Source organism: Apis cerana, linkage group LG1 (assembly GCF_029169275.1).
Source record: "Apis cerana isolate GH-2021 linkage group LG1, AcerK_1.0, whole genome shotgun sequence".
Taxonomy (NCBI): Eukaryota; Metazoa; Arthropoda; class Insecta; order Hymenoptera; family Apidae; genus Apis; species Apis cerana.
In genome coordinates, this window is record NC_083852.1 from 2,401,601 (window position 1) to 2,415,622 (window position 14,022).

A 14,022-nucleotide genomic window follows, 5' to 3' on the forward strand; every position below is an offset into this window, starting at 1 on the left:
TCGCGGAATCGAGAAGGTGGCACTCGAGATCCTCTCGAGGACTTCCGCTCGAGGACGCGTCCACGCGGCAATCTCTTTTTAAAGGTCGGTCGTATTATCGTATTATTGTGGGGCTATTGTGGGATCGGTCCTTTTTCGCTCTTCTGAACGGCGCTCTCGATAATACCTAATTGTACGAAAAATTATGAAGTGGCGAATAAGGAATAGGATCCAATTTGCTCGCTTGTTTCTTTATTTCGATCGATATATCACAGATGATAAACGATTGTACTTTAAACTACAAAAATCGAACAACTTTTCTATTTTCCATATAATTTCTCAGTAACGAATTCTAATAATTCTAATTAGATTCTAAATAAATTCTAATTAGATATAGTATAAATTATATTTATTTTTAAATGCAATTTATATGTTATGAATTAATATCCAATTTATTAATTTAATTAATACTGTAAAATTCAAAATTTTATGCGCTTAAACACCAAAAATAAAAATAAATAAATAATTAATTTATGTAAAAATTTTTAATTTATACATAAAACCTGTAAGCTTTATTTAGATTATTAAATATTATTTTACAAATAATATAAATAAGTTTAAATTTTAAAATTTATAAATTTGTTTAGAATTTATATTATCTTTATATTATAAATATAATGTTATTATAACTATATAAATTAATTAATTTGTTTGGGATTGTTTCATAGAAATGTAGATTTTTTTAAATCTTGGTATAAAGTTAGAAGCTTTATTTAAAATATTTCAAAATAATTTGTAAGATTAAATTTAACATTAATAAAAATAATTTATTAATTTGTCATATTATTCATGAAATTAAATATATAGTTTAATATATTAGCATAAAAATTTGTATATATGTATTTAAATTTTCCACTTCTTTTTGCTATTCCAAGCATTGCGTTCACAATGGAGGGAGGGAGGGGGAGGGATACTCGATCAGTTCGACCACGAGCGATTCTTCTTCGATCGCGTTTACCCCGAAGAGTCTATCATGCCTCGTTAAATCTCGAAAGGCCGCTGGTGTAAACACGAATGGCATCCCGCGGAGGGATCCCCTCCCCCCTCCCTTTTCCAAGCTTCCGCTTTCAAGTGGCGCGCATTCGTTATTTCGTCATTACGCGCGTCATCGCCTTCTCGAGGGCACTTCTCGGTTGAACCCCTCGAGAGTGGTTCGACGCCACTTTTTCACGCCTTGAGAACGAATTATCAATCGATTACAACGCAAGGAGTTTCCTTCCTCGGCGTTCTCAACTTCCGTATACGGAAATTCTGAATTCTGAATTCTGAATCCTGGTAATGATCCATCGTGATCTGTATAATATCGCGAAGAAATTTCTGATGGCGAAAAATTCTGGGGAAGAAATTTCTCTGCCAATGTCGCGGCGCTTTGCGCTTTGCAACCGTTTCACTCCATTACCGAAAGAAGATCCAAGAATCTGATGAAATCTCATGCCGGGGAAACAGGGAAGCCCCCGACGGGAGCGGGACGATAGAGTTTATAAATTATGAATATTTAAGCAGTTGGAGCTAGTAGGAGTAGGAGGGGGAGGGTCTCTCGATGTAGCCAGAAACGATATTTTCCTATCTCAAGCGCAATAACGTCGCTCAGTGTAAAAGGGATGCTTAGGAAACAGGATGGTACACGTCGCTAAAACGGTAGCATCCCTTTGAGAGGCAGCGTCAAAGCTAATGGACCTTCTCTCCTCTCCACGGGGTTCTCTCTATCGTGTTTCTCCTCGCCTTGTACCGGTTTCTCTCCTCCTTCTCCCCTCTTTGCCTCTCCTCACTCCCCGGCCCCGCCTCCCCTTTCTCCCTTTCTTCCACTTTCTTCACCACCATCCATCCGTCCATCCGTCCGTCCGTCCGTCCCTCTCCTCTTACAAAGGAGGTCAGGAAGGCAGAAGCCCTGCTAATGTTTAGTACCAGTTGATTGCAAGCTCGTTAGAATATGCATAAAGCGCGCTCGTTGTTAAATGCTCTTTCTCTTTGCGCCTCTTACCACCAACCACTGTGTGTATTCGCTGTCGGGGCGAATTTAATGGATGCGCTGCAGCCTTCCTCATTCTTGATCCGTCTGAATACGCGCGTGCACCCGCAAATACGTGCCACTCAGGGGATGGGGGGATCTCTTGGGTCGGGGAGGAGGGTGAAAATTAATTAGGCGCGGTGGTTGTATGGGAAATAATATATCTACGATCTTTGAGATCGTCAAAGGGCGATGTTAGACGGTTGAACGGGAGGGGAGATTGGAAAAGAAATTTGCGAAATTTCAATTTCGCGTGTAAAAGGAACTTCGATTGTTCGTGTAAAAATCGTGTTGTTTTCTTTCTCGCGTCTGCCATTTATATATAGAATAAAATAGCGAACGAAAAATTACTTCTTTTCTTTTGATCTTGGGGTGGAGCGAAAGTCGTATAGGGATAAACGATCCTTCATTCGACCGGAAGCAATTATCTCGCAAGTTGCAGCGATTCAAAGTTTTCCCAGAATTTTTAATAGAATTTCAATCCGGTTCGAAAGAAGTATCCCATCTTCGAAAATTTGTCTAATTTCAATGAGGCTTCGATCGAGATAAATTGATATTTAAAATCGACGCGTAACGATCCCGAATTCGAACACAATTTAACCCCTTAATTGGTATCGTAGATCGAATTCCGTGCGAGTTGAAAAGCCGGTTCCCGTCGCGTCGACGTGAACGGCGAGAAATCTTCAAGTTTGGTTTATCGGATCCTACGTTCTCGCGAGCGTTTAAGGGGAGTTTGAAAACCGATTAGGAGTGTATTTGGAAGCATCAAAACTAACGGATACCTCGTGCAATCCCGGTCCACGAAACTCCACCGTCCGTTACAACGGAGTTGGCCGCCACCACGACACATTTATTAACCTCGCCGTATCCGTGGTTGCCGAGTATCCGAGTATTGCCTCTGGATTATAGCGGAGAAGTATCGGCAAAGCCGAGATTAACGTTACGCGCAGTTTGACGAAGTTATAAATGGATCGGCATTAAACCGGCCGATAAAATTCGTCGCTCGAGGTCGTGCTCTCCGAACATTTTTGAAATTTGCCTAACATATTCGTTCGTGTCGAGCCAAGCTAATATTTTTGAAATTTACGAGTAAAAATAATTTGAATACATTGAATCACCTCTTTTGAATCCACAGGTTGACGGTTGAGGATCGCCTTCACAAAAGTAAAACCGTTCTATTTTCACGTGACAAGCTTGAAATCCTTGAAAAAACCTCGAAATACTATTTATTCAATCCCGATGTGTTCCAGTAACTCTATATTCGGCCCGATCAGATACGATTGCCCTGGCGAGTAATAAGAAACGAGAGCGAGTTCGAGCGTCCAATATTTTCGCAGGGAGGAGGAAAAACTCGTTCGGATAAGATCGGTTCTCTTAGACGTTAAGGGAGCAAGCGTGGTTCGGTGGCCACACGAAACCTTGGTGTCAAAACACACAATAAAATCGAGACGAGAGAAGAGGATTTCGCTCGGGATCCGCGCAATACGAAAAAATTTGCTCGTCGAACGTGTGTACGTGGGTGTGTGTACGCACGGCACGGTGTAGGCCGAACCAGTGTATATAGATATCGGCCCATTGTCGTGGCGTCGGTGAAATGCTCTTCTCGAATAATGGCGATAATTGTGACGAAATGGAGCGTCATTGTGGGGAAAAAAAGGTGGTGTAACGATCGAGCCGAGTAAGTGGCAGATGCATGGCCCTCGATTGACAGCTTCTCCGATTTCTTTCTTCTCCAGCCTCGCCACCAGATTCGTATTCTTCCTTTAATTTACCTTCTCTCGAGCACCGTCCACTATTTCTTTCGTATTTTCACGCCAACTAATTTCACACAAATTTAGCCCGGTACGATAACGTTACGATTGCATAGAGAAAATCGAGATTGAAAGAGAAACCACCTCGCCTTCGCTTTACACTCCTTCGATCCTGCTCTATTCCCAGGCGAAATGTATTCACAAAATTTTCCCTCAAAGACGCACGAGCAGCGAAAGATCGAAGGAAAACTAGGACAGAAACGGAAGTTAGTTGGAAAACGTTGGAGTCCATTGGATATGCATACATGTGTACCGTGTATACCAATTACATCGCAGCACGCACACGGTCCAATTGACACGGGGGCCGTATTTCCCGTGCACGATACAGAGAAACGGAAGAGCGCGGGAACACGGTCGAAGGGGTGATGGGATCGCGTGGTGGGGGGATGGTTGGGGCGCGGAGGGGCGCGAAGCTGTTATTTGCAATGAAACGCAACAATTGCAATCGGAGTCGATGCATGGCCCGTCGACGTATGCAACGTAAACGCGCCATATTGCCAGCTGGGCCGGTCGTGAAAAATAGTGTTTTTGTGCAAGCCGAAACGGCAGATATGAAACCAGCATGGCGGATGCTTACAAATAGTTGCAGGGCGGCGCCTCCATATAAATGCCGCGTACTCCGTACTCTCTCTTTCTCTCTCTTTCTCTCTCTCTCACTCACTCACTCTTTCTCTATTTTACCCCGCTTCGCCTTTTGTTATTACGGCACGGAGGAGAAAAGGATTCCGTGTGAACGAACGAGAGGCTGGCCCTCCCCTTTCGAATTACCCCGCCGACTAAATGCGCCGAGGCTTGAAAGTTCTCGAGGTTCTTTTCATCGTTGCTCGAGGTTTTGAAGGAACGGATTCTCCTTTGTTGGGCAATGGTCAAATTAAGGGAATCGTTCTTTTTCTTTTTAAGCGTTTGGTGAATCGGGAGCAAGCATCCGATCGGCATCTATCGGATCGACAGGTATTATTGGAACCGTTCTCCCGTTTCGATATACACGAAAACATTCGTGATACGTTGGAAATTCCAGAAGGAGTGCACCGACGATCAAACGCCGTTTCCACGTTATCATCGAGCGCAAAGCGAAAAAGAAAAAGAAAAAGCGGAGCAGAAGCGAAACGTGTTCCCGTTCTTCTATTCGGAGAGGACGAGTGAACAGGAGAGGCTCATAACCAGGCTCATAGCGAACGGATTCCCGGACACTCGAAAACGAGGCTGCTATTAACCGAACCCGAGCAAACTAGCGCTCTACTCTCTACAACGCTGGAAGATTGGAAGGGCAGAGGAGGAGGAGGAGGAGGGAGCGAAACGCGTCGCGTCGCCGCTCCGCACGGTGTACGAATCGGCCCGCTATGATATCGAGCTTCGTAGAAGATAAGAGAGGAGCGACGTCGAGCCAAGAGCGTGTCGGCGGCGAGTCTCGGGCCGGCTCCCACCACCCCCGCGCGCCTAGATTACGGAATTCAGGATCAATATCCATGGTGGTAGGTGTGGCGGTTGGCAGAGGGTTCCATCTTCGAGCCGTCCTCCCGTTGCTTATTGGTCGGAGGATCGGCACACCGGTTCGAGGGAGCGCGTTTGCCTGAACCTCGTACACCGTTCTCTGCCGTGGACGGGCGGAGCTTGCCACGTTTCTCCCCCTAGGAGCTAGTGGGGGAGAAAGCCATCGGTGCTCTCCTGGCGCATCGGCCGAATCGTAAATCATGACCAGTCGGTCGCACGGAGCGCATCGTGACAAACAGGCTGAAAACCGTTTTGAAAACATCGGGGCCCCCCCGAGCGCGTGAGAGTGCGTGATCGATCCATCCGCTCGCCGATCGTCCCGATCTCTCCGATTTCGTCTCGTCGCACGCGCCCGCCGCCGCCTCCTCGTCGATCCACGGATCGTTCGTGCCCGCGTAATCGTTCGTCACATCTCTGTCCCTCGTCTTTACGATAGTGACATCGTGTCCTCCTCCTCCTCCTCCTCCTCCTCCGCGCCTCCCTCCCGCCCCTCTCCCCCAAATTTAATTCGATCCGCAGCGTAAGGCAACGTACCGCGAGAGGATCCGTGCAAAAGTTTGATGTGGAACGTGAAGGAGGAGAGAGAGGAGGTTAACGAAAAGTGAATCGAGGGATATTAGTTGGTTGGGGAGAGGATTCGAGGAGATCATGTGCAGCAATGAAAGCCCGCCACCGGCCAAGGAACCGTTGGCCGTCGGTCTCGGCAACCCGATGACCGGTTTCTTGCCAGGCCTCGAGCATTACCGGCTTCAATTGTACCATTACGCGATGGCCGAGAGATTGAGGCTTGCCCAGCAGCTGCACCCCCAGCACCCAGGTGTCGGCCACCCGCCCTCCACCGCCCCCGCTCACCTGGGAATGGGACCGGGGTTCCCGGCCCCCCTGCCCCTGTACCCGGCGGCGGCGGCCGCGGCCGGATACCCGAGCAGGCTGGCCCTGTCCATGGCGTTGCTCCACCCGCACCATCAAAGAATCCCGGAGGAGCCGAAGCCGCAGCACAGTTACATCGGTTTGATCGCAATGGCGATCCTCTCGTCCCCCGAGAAGAAGCTGGTCCTGTCCGACATATACCAGCACATATTGGAACATTACCCTTACTTCCGTACCCGGGGCCCGGGCTGGAGGAACTCGATCAGGCACAACCTGTCCCTGAACGACTGCTTCGTGAAATCCGGGAGAAGCGCGAACGGGAAGGGCCATTACTGGGCGATCCATCCCGCCAATCTGGAGGATTTTCGCCGCGGCGACTTCAGGAGGCGCAAAGCGCAGAGGAAGGTACGAAGGCACATGGGTCTGGCGGTGGACGAGGAGCCGGACAGTCCAAGCCCGCCGCCTTTGCCGGCCACCCCGCCCCCACCGGCCACGCTCGGCCCGCCGGTCGCTTCTCAACCGATGACGGGAATTTGGGCGCCCCATCACCACCATCCTCACCACCAGCACCAGCAACAGCAGCAGCAGCAGCAGCAAACGTTTCAGAGCCAAGCTGTGAGGCAATCCTCGTCGTTTCAACCGTCGAGGAAGAGGCAGTTCGACGTTGCGTCTCTCCTCGCGCCCGACGACCAACACCAAATCGAGTCGGATCTGAGGTCGGCCAAGTCGAGGAGATTCAGTTGCAGCGAGGACGAGATGCACGATCTCCAGGAGGCCGACCAAGACGAGGAGGACGTGGACGTGGACGTGGTGGCCGAGACGAACGCCCTCCCGTCGCCCAACACGCCGTCGGCCAGCCCCGATTCCAAGCTCGTCTCGCCGACCACCACCCATTGGACCAATCAGGGTATTCAGAGCACAGGCCAACAGTTACCCGGCTTACATCTTCAGAATCACTTGCAAGCGAGGAATTATTACGTGGTGGCAACCTCGAGTGCCGGGCCGACCGTCTAATGGACTCTGCTGCACGAATAATAATAATAATAATAATAATAATAATAATACCGTGGTCCCAGTGTTTCACCCTCTCGATTCTGTTCCTCGAAGAACTGTTTCGCCTCCCCTCCCCCGAGGCGGTGTTCGACGATCGAATCGTGAAACGTTGAAAAGCTGCTGGAAATTCGCGCGAGCTACTTCTAGAAGTGACTCTCAGGTGACGGGAGGGAGGGAATTTTTTCTTTCTTTTTTCTCCTTTTTCTTTTTCTTTTCTCTCTTTTTCTTTGGACGATCTCGCCATCTTTATTCTTGGATCGGTTAATAAGCATCGATCGATCAGTCGATGAACGTTTTTTACGCTACGTTCTTACGTCACCATGTTGGTGGTAACTAGTCGTGCCAAATTGCGAAACGATTTTCTACCATTCCTTCTTATCATTTGGCGATTCGAAACTAATAATATTTTATTTATATAAGATCAGGGCCCTATTTGCATGACAATTTATCAAAGATTAGTTATTTTCTTTCCTTCTCTTTAATAATTCTACGTTGTAATGTTCTTCCAACCACTTTCTCCATCTTTTAATTTATTCTTAATTATTACAAGTTGGATAGATATCTCGATCATCTATCAACCCGTTTAGTTTGAACCTTCTTTGGGGGGCAGGTATACGCGTCGTAAATCGGTCACGAGTCGATCGACTTATTCCAAAAACCATGTATTCTCGGCTCCAACCGTTAACATGATGAAATTTCAGCCCTCTAAAGGAGTCAATGATTATGCGAAAGGGTCCAGATTAATGTAATTAATCTATTTGTAAATAAGATCTAGTTGCTCGATGTTATCGATTTATTGCGAGTGAATAATACGCTTGGTAATTTTTGTTGTTGTCGGTGTTTATTTTCTTTATTTTTTTTTTTTTTTAAACAACGAATTCCCCCGTTTGCTCCGTTCGCCTTTCAATTCAAGATGGTGGCCCCGTCGGTATCGAACCCGATGTTTCTCTCAATTCGAGTCCGGCACTTGAATCCATGTATCGTGAAACACGTGTTTAGGGAACGACTTTATATATGTATTGTATAAAAAATATAAATGTGTAAGGAACGTGCATACGTGTAGTCGGAGATATAGAAGAATTTCCACACTCCACATCCGTGATTTTGAGAAAGATACGTTGATGATTTGATAATTTTTTTGGGGGGTGGGGGGGTCGTTAACCTTTTGCCAAATGATTTCGAAATAAGGAAAATAAGGATTGTTGATAAGTGAATCGACGTTGAAAGGTTAACGATGCAGATGTGTAACAAGTGTAGATACATTACCACGTGATAAACCAGGTTCGAGATCCGATTCGAAGAAGAATTCGGTGAGTTTGAGAGTGTAAGGAGAAATTTTATAAACGGTTTTAGAGAACAGAATTGAATACAATTTCCGAATAAGATAGATTACTTTAGATCAGACTCGTTAAATTTATTAGAGAAAATTTCAATACAAGCTAATAGATTCTAAATATTTAAAATTAAAAATTTATTTCGACGATAAGCGACCTAACTTTTGATTCGACGTAACTAATCAAAGAAGTAAATTATTAAAGGATATAAAGTGGTACTGCATCTACACGCGATATCGATGCGAATCGATGTTACTCGTGCCAATCTGTGGGATTCTGTTAAGAGAAAATTCTTTGTACATAGATAGAGAAAGGAAGGAAAGCAAAGCGTATCTGTCGCGATAGGCATATGATATAATTTCCAAAATTTTTTTCCCCCCGCAAAATATGAAATTCGAATGCTTGGGGCATTACATCAGACTGAGAAACGGACCCTGTTCAAAGTGTAATATAAATCGTTCACGAAGGAAAATTTATCGATAGTCTCGTCTTTATTATATTACGTATTGTATCGTCTCGAACGATACACAAACGAATAATATTATTCTGTGCAACCCATCCTCCTCCCCTCTGTATGTATGTATGTATGTATGTATGTACGTATGAAAGTATGTATGTATGTATATGTACCTATATATACGTGCCTACGTATAATTGAGATGTATCACGATTAACTCATACACACACACACAAACACACACACTGCATAGTGGATATATAAACGGACGGATAGATCGTGGTACGATTGCGAAGAGACATACACGGAGGAATATTACACGGTTTTTTAAAGATTACCTCAAGCAAAAATACAGATGTGTCGTCTCTCTAGATTCTCAGCGCGGAACTGCCGCATCTCGATGCAATTGAAGCTGAATAAAATTTCTGTTCCCATGAATTTTGATCATTCGTTTCATTCTTTTCATGTCCTGTCCTGTTTCGTTTTGATCGGAATTGAAAGAAATTCTTCCATGTATCTTAAGATCGAACGTGTCCTTTTATTTTCACGCACCGATTCATTGAATCAACCAGCTTCGTGATTAACGTTTAATCAGATGCACGTGTACACGTACTTACTTACTTCAACAACAAACTTGATGTTACCTTTCGCATCAATGTGAAATTAACTCGTTAGAAAGGAATAATAAATAATGATAAATTAATCGATGAGTTATTCTTAATTGAATCGTTCGTTTGGAGATTTTTCAAAGGAAAAAGTGTCATCAAACATCGAACGATGGAATATTTTACGATCCAACAATGTTCCGATAATTCAAAGATATTACGTATAATTTATTTTTCTCCGCTATTATCCTATTAAATATGTATACATACATTCATTCTAAAATGGGATTAAAACGTTGAAAGATTGATTGAACACATTTCACGCACGATCCGCATAATAAATCATCATCGGTTAAATAGCTTCTAGATGCTAGCTATTGAATCGCTGTGTATCGTAAAATATTATTTTCCAACAGGAGGGGACGAATCACAACTCGTCACTGTTTAACATCGAAAAACAAATCACGCACAATCGAGTCTCTTAACACGAATACCTTCGTGTTATTTTTCCTTTTTTTTTTCTCTCTCTTTTCTTCTTTTTCTAAACGTATATCCTCGTAGCGCGGAGAAAAATGCAAAAAGTTGACACAAACATTCCATGTACATTCGCAATGGAAAAACGCATATTGATCGAACATTTTATTTGTCGTAATAACAAATGTGCTTCCATCGTGCCCATTTAGTAAATGGACGAGAAAATATACGTACATCTTGTTGATTGTGTCTTATGTAAAAAGATTGGATTTTTTTTTTTTGCAACGTTGAAAGTTTTGCAAAGCGTATTGAAAATATGTTAATGAATCGGACATGATTACAAAATGAGGTTGAAAATGCCAAGTTATTGGTGTAGAATATGAATATTTGAGATAGAAATGACAAATACGAAGAAAGTGAAAATGAAAATCTTTATTTTTATTTTTTTTTTTCGAGTATCACGTTTGAATTATAATATTTTTTATTAAAAATTTATCTTATAAAACTATTCATTTTAAAAAGATCGTATCTTTATTACATTTAATCGTCACGATCGAAGTTGTAATATCCTTTTTCGTAATTTCACTCCTGATTCGACGATGATCAAATGTAACAAAGATCTTTTTAAAATGATTATTTGGTATTACAAAATAAATTTTTAAATGAGAAATTTTCCAACGAGTGATTATTTACAGAAACTTTATTTACAGAATAAATATTATTGGAAAAAAGGATTAGTTTATCTGATCTATTCTATGACACCGCATCAACGGCTCCTTTTATTTATAACGTTTATAAATAGATATCAAACAATTCAACGGACATATAAACATCGTATATACTTTATGTAATAACGTATCTACGTTACATTTTTTTTCAACATTCAAACTTCTGGTACGAGTCGGTTGAATTTGTTATTCAGAGCAGAAAGCGAGATAAACGGAATAAATATTGTTGTATCGCATAACGAAAATTTACATTCGCTTAAAAAACGGGGAAAAAAAAAAGTGTGTCGACCGATTCTTGATATTTCTTTCTTAATAATTATGCGAAATCGCGACTAATCTATTCGTTCATATTGCTTGTTTCAAAATACGATAAGCTGAATCGGGATACTCGGATAATCGTATATAAGAGCTCGATAAGAGGACGAGAAATTGTGGGAGGAAAAAAAAAAAAATATGTTTTAACGCATCAAATCAAAACGACGTCTTATCACATATTTGAATTCACCGCGTAATGAATTCAAATGCAAATGAAAACGGTTGAAAACAAATTCTTCTGTATCATAATAATTTTATTTAATTCTTTATATACATAAATGACGAGAACTTGGCGAATACGGTAAGTATCAAGAAATATTTATATTTTTTCGTGAAGTGTTTTCCGAACATTTTTTTTTCGATTCTCTCTTATAATAGTATAAATAATTTATGAATCTTCGTATTTACACGAAATAAATATTATCGAATCGAACGGTACAAGCACAGAACGAAGAGATTAATAAAATTCTGAAAATAATAGTGGAAAAAGGGAGAAGGAAAAAAGAAATCGATAAGATCTCTGTTTCGAAAGAAAAGAAAAATAACGATTTCGATGATTTGAACGAAGTTCGAAAAGGGAAATAAATAATTGAATATAAAATTCAAGGAAAGAGGCGTCTAGTATTTTTCTTTTCCCTCCTTAATTTTTCATTCTTTCGAGGATGATTATTATTATTATTATTATGTAATGCACGTTAATGTAGTTTAATAATCGGGTTTAAAATTGATAAAAATCGATGCTATTTTGCAGGTGTTTGGTAATGATAATGCGACGGTGTGATATTAGGCCGTGCTTAAAACGCACTTTCAAGAATATATAATCATTTTGTTCGGGCACTCGGCTTTTAGCCGAGTTTTTGATTTTAACGGTTCGCTATTAAAAGTTTTGCGAACAATTTAGCCAGCGGAATCGCGTTCAAGATACAGCGTTAAAATTCGTAATTAACCGAGCTGCGGCTCGTTCCCGACGCGTTAAATATGAAATCTCAGCTGCCATTTGAATTTCAAGCAAAATCGAATTCTGTAGCTCGTGCAATTTTAAAAAAAATTGTACAACGTTCCATTATTTATTACATTCCTGTCCCCCTTTTCGATCGATTTATTACACGGATCATTTTTATCTTTCGTATTCCGTTATTTCCAAGTTGTTTCTATATCGTTATATGAGGAATTTGATCAATATCGAACATTTCTACTAGAATCGGAAAGGAAGAATAATTTTTACAAGCGATTTGAAGGACACGTTTAACAATAAAATCACGTTGTAATATGTTCGTTCGAAATGATTAAAAAAAATTGTCAATGATTTGAACCGCTGTAATTTTAGAAAGAGATATATATAACAATCGTCTATCAAAAAGACCAAGTTTCTACTATTTACATGCTTGGAGCGAATTTTCCCTTTTGAGCACGGTTTCGTATCGAGAAACTTTTCTGTGCACGGATATATTTATCCAAAGTTACAGCAAAGTTCAAGGATCGACAATTTTTCGACGATTCGCCCTTTAATTTTCGTGGACGAGTAAAAATGTAACATCTTCGTAATATCGTTATATCGTGGATGTAATAATCATTCGGAATTCTGAATCGAACGGAAAGGAAAAATTTGTCGAGAAATTTGCAAGAGAACGAGAGAAGGATCTCGTGCATCTTGGTTTATTTTAAAATTATTCCTTCGAGGTTGTATACTTACCCAACAGACCTAAATACCCTCTATCCTCCTATTTGACAACTTTCGATCTGTTTATCGCAAATAATGCTCTCGGAAAAATGTCTCTAATGAGAAATACATTTGTTCCAGGTTGTTGGCTGGAAATCCATAAGACAAATCCTTTGGTCCGCTAAACTGGATAATCTGTTTTCCTTGAACGCTTCTTAACTATTTCATCCCCGTAATGACCATGATTGTTTCCATTCATAGATGAACTCGAGTTAGTTCGTTTCACGAATTCATCACCCCTTTCCCCTTTCAAACAACAAAGCAACATTTTTCTCGACCGAGTTCATCGAATATTAGAAAAAAAAAAAAAGAAGAATATTTTAAGTTCGAAATTTAAACTTGAAAATTTGCGAAAGATTGTAAATCGTGGAACGTTTCGAAAGAAAAATATTGTTTTCCACGAAGCGAATTTACAATTTGAGAGATGGACGCTTAGATCAGGAAATGAGACGATTGCTGGTCCCAGATTCAGACTTTCGTGCGCGTTCTTTGCACCAGCGACAATGCAAGATTCATCGAATTTTGCGGCAAAGTGTCCCATTGTCTCACGATTCATCAAATGAAACCTTAAACGGCCGCATTACGAGCGTCAACTTAATCCTCAATGACACACCGGCGCAGAGGAGAAGAAGCCCCGATCGTGGAAACGAAAGCAATTTGTTAAATATTGCTTCCGACGATGACAAACGACACGGATACGGGATCCAGGATTTCGTCGATTCAAGGAGCGGGGAAAATACTTAAATTTCGCCAAATGCAATTTTGAAATATAACAATGATAACAATTCTCTCTTTATTCGTTCGTTCATCTTTGGACAGATAAGATGAAATAAAACTACAAAGAAAAAAATATATGTACACGTATACTCGACAGTGATTATATTAAAAGATATTTTAAAGGATTAATTTTACTTATTTAGACATTTCAAAGGGAAAAACTTGTCTTTACGAAGAAGCGAAAGAAATTTCGCGTTGACGTAGGTCACGTGAAAATTCTTGCTCGAACTAGTTCCTCGTGATCGACATTCCCAGAAGGCTGCACACCGTGTACAGGGTGTTGAAGAAAAACAGTGAGGTCGGCGTTTGCCCGCTCGACGGCCCATTCGAGCTATGCAAA

At 41.7% G+C, this 14,022-nt stretch overlaps 1 protein-coding gene and 1 long non-coding RNA gene across 2 annotated transcripts; both read left to right on the forward strand.

Moving 5' to 3' along the window:
- Positions 1–5,330: 5,330 nt before the first annotated feature.
- On the forward strand, positions 5,331–9,502 carry LOC107992740 (fork head domain-containing protein FD4). The gene has a single exon (XM_028664328.2). The coding sequence runs from the start codon at positions 5,998–6,000 to the stop codon at positions 7,231–7,233; it is 1,236 nt and encodes a 411-aa protein (XP_028520129.2). The 5' UTR covers positions 5,331–5,997; the 3' UTR covers positions 7,234–9,502.
- Positions 9,503–10,769: 1,267 nt separating this feature from the next.
- Positions 10,770–13,805, forward strand: LOC133667288 (uncharacterized). The gene is made up of 2 exons (XR_009832633.1): positions 10,770–11,486; positions 12,987–13,805. It is a non-coding gene; the product is annotated as an uncharacterized LOC133667288 (long non-coding RNA).
- The last annotated feature ends 217 nt before the right edge of the window (positions 13,806–14,022 follow it).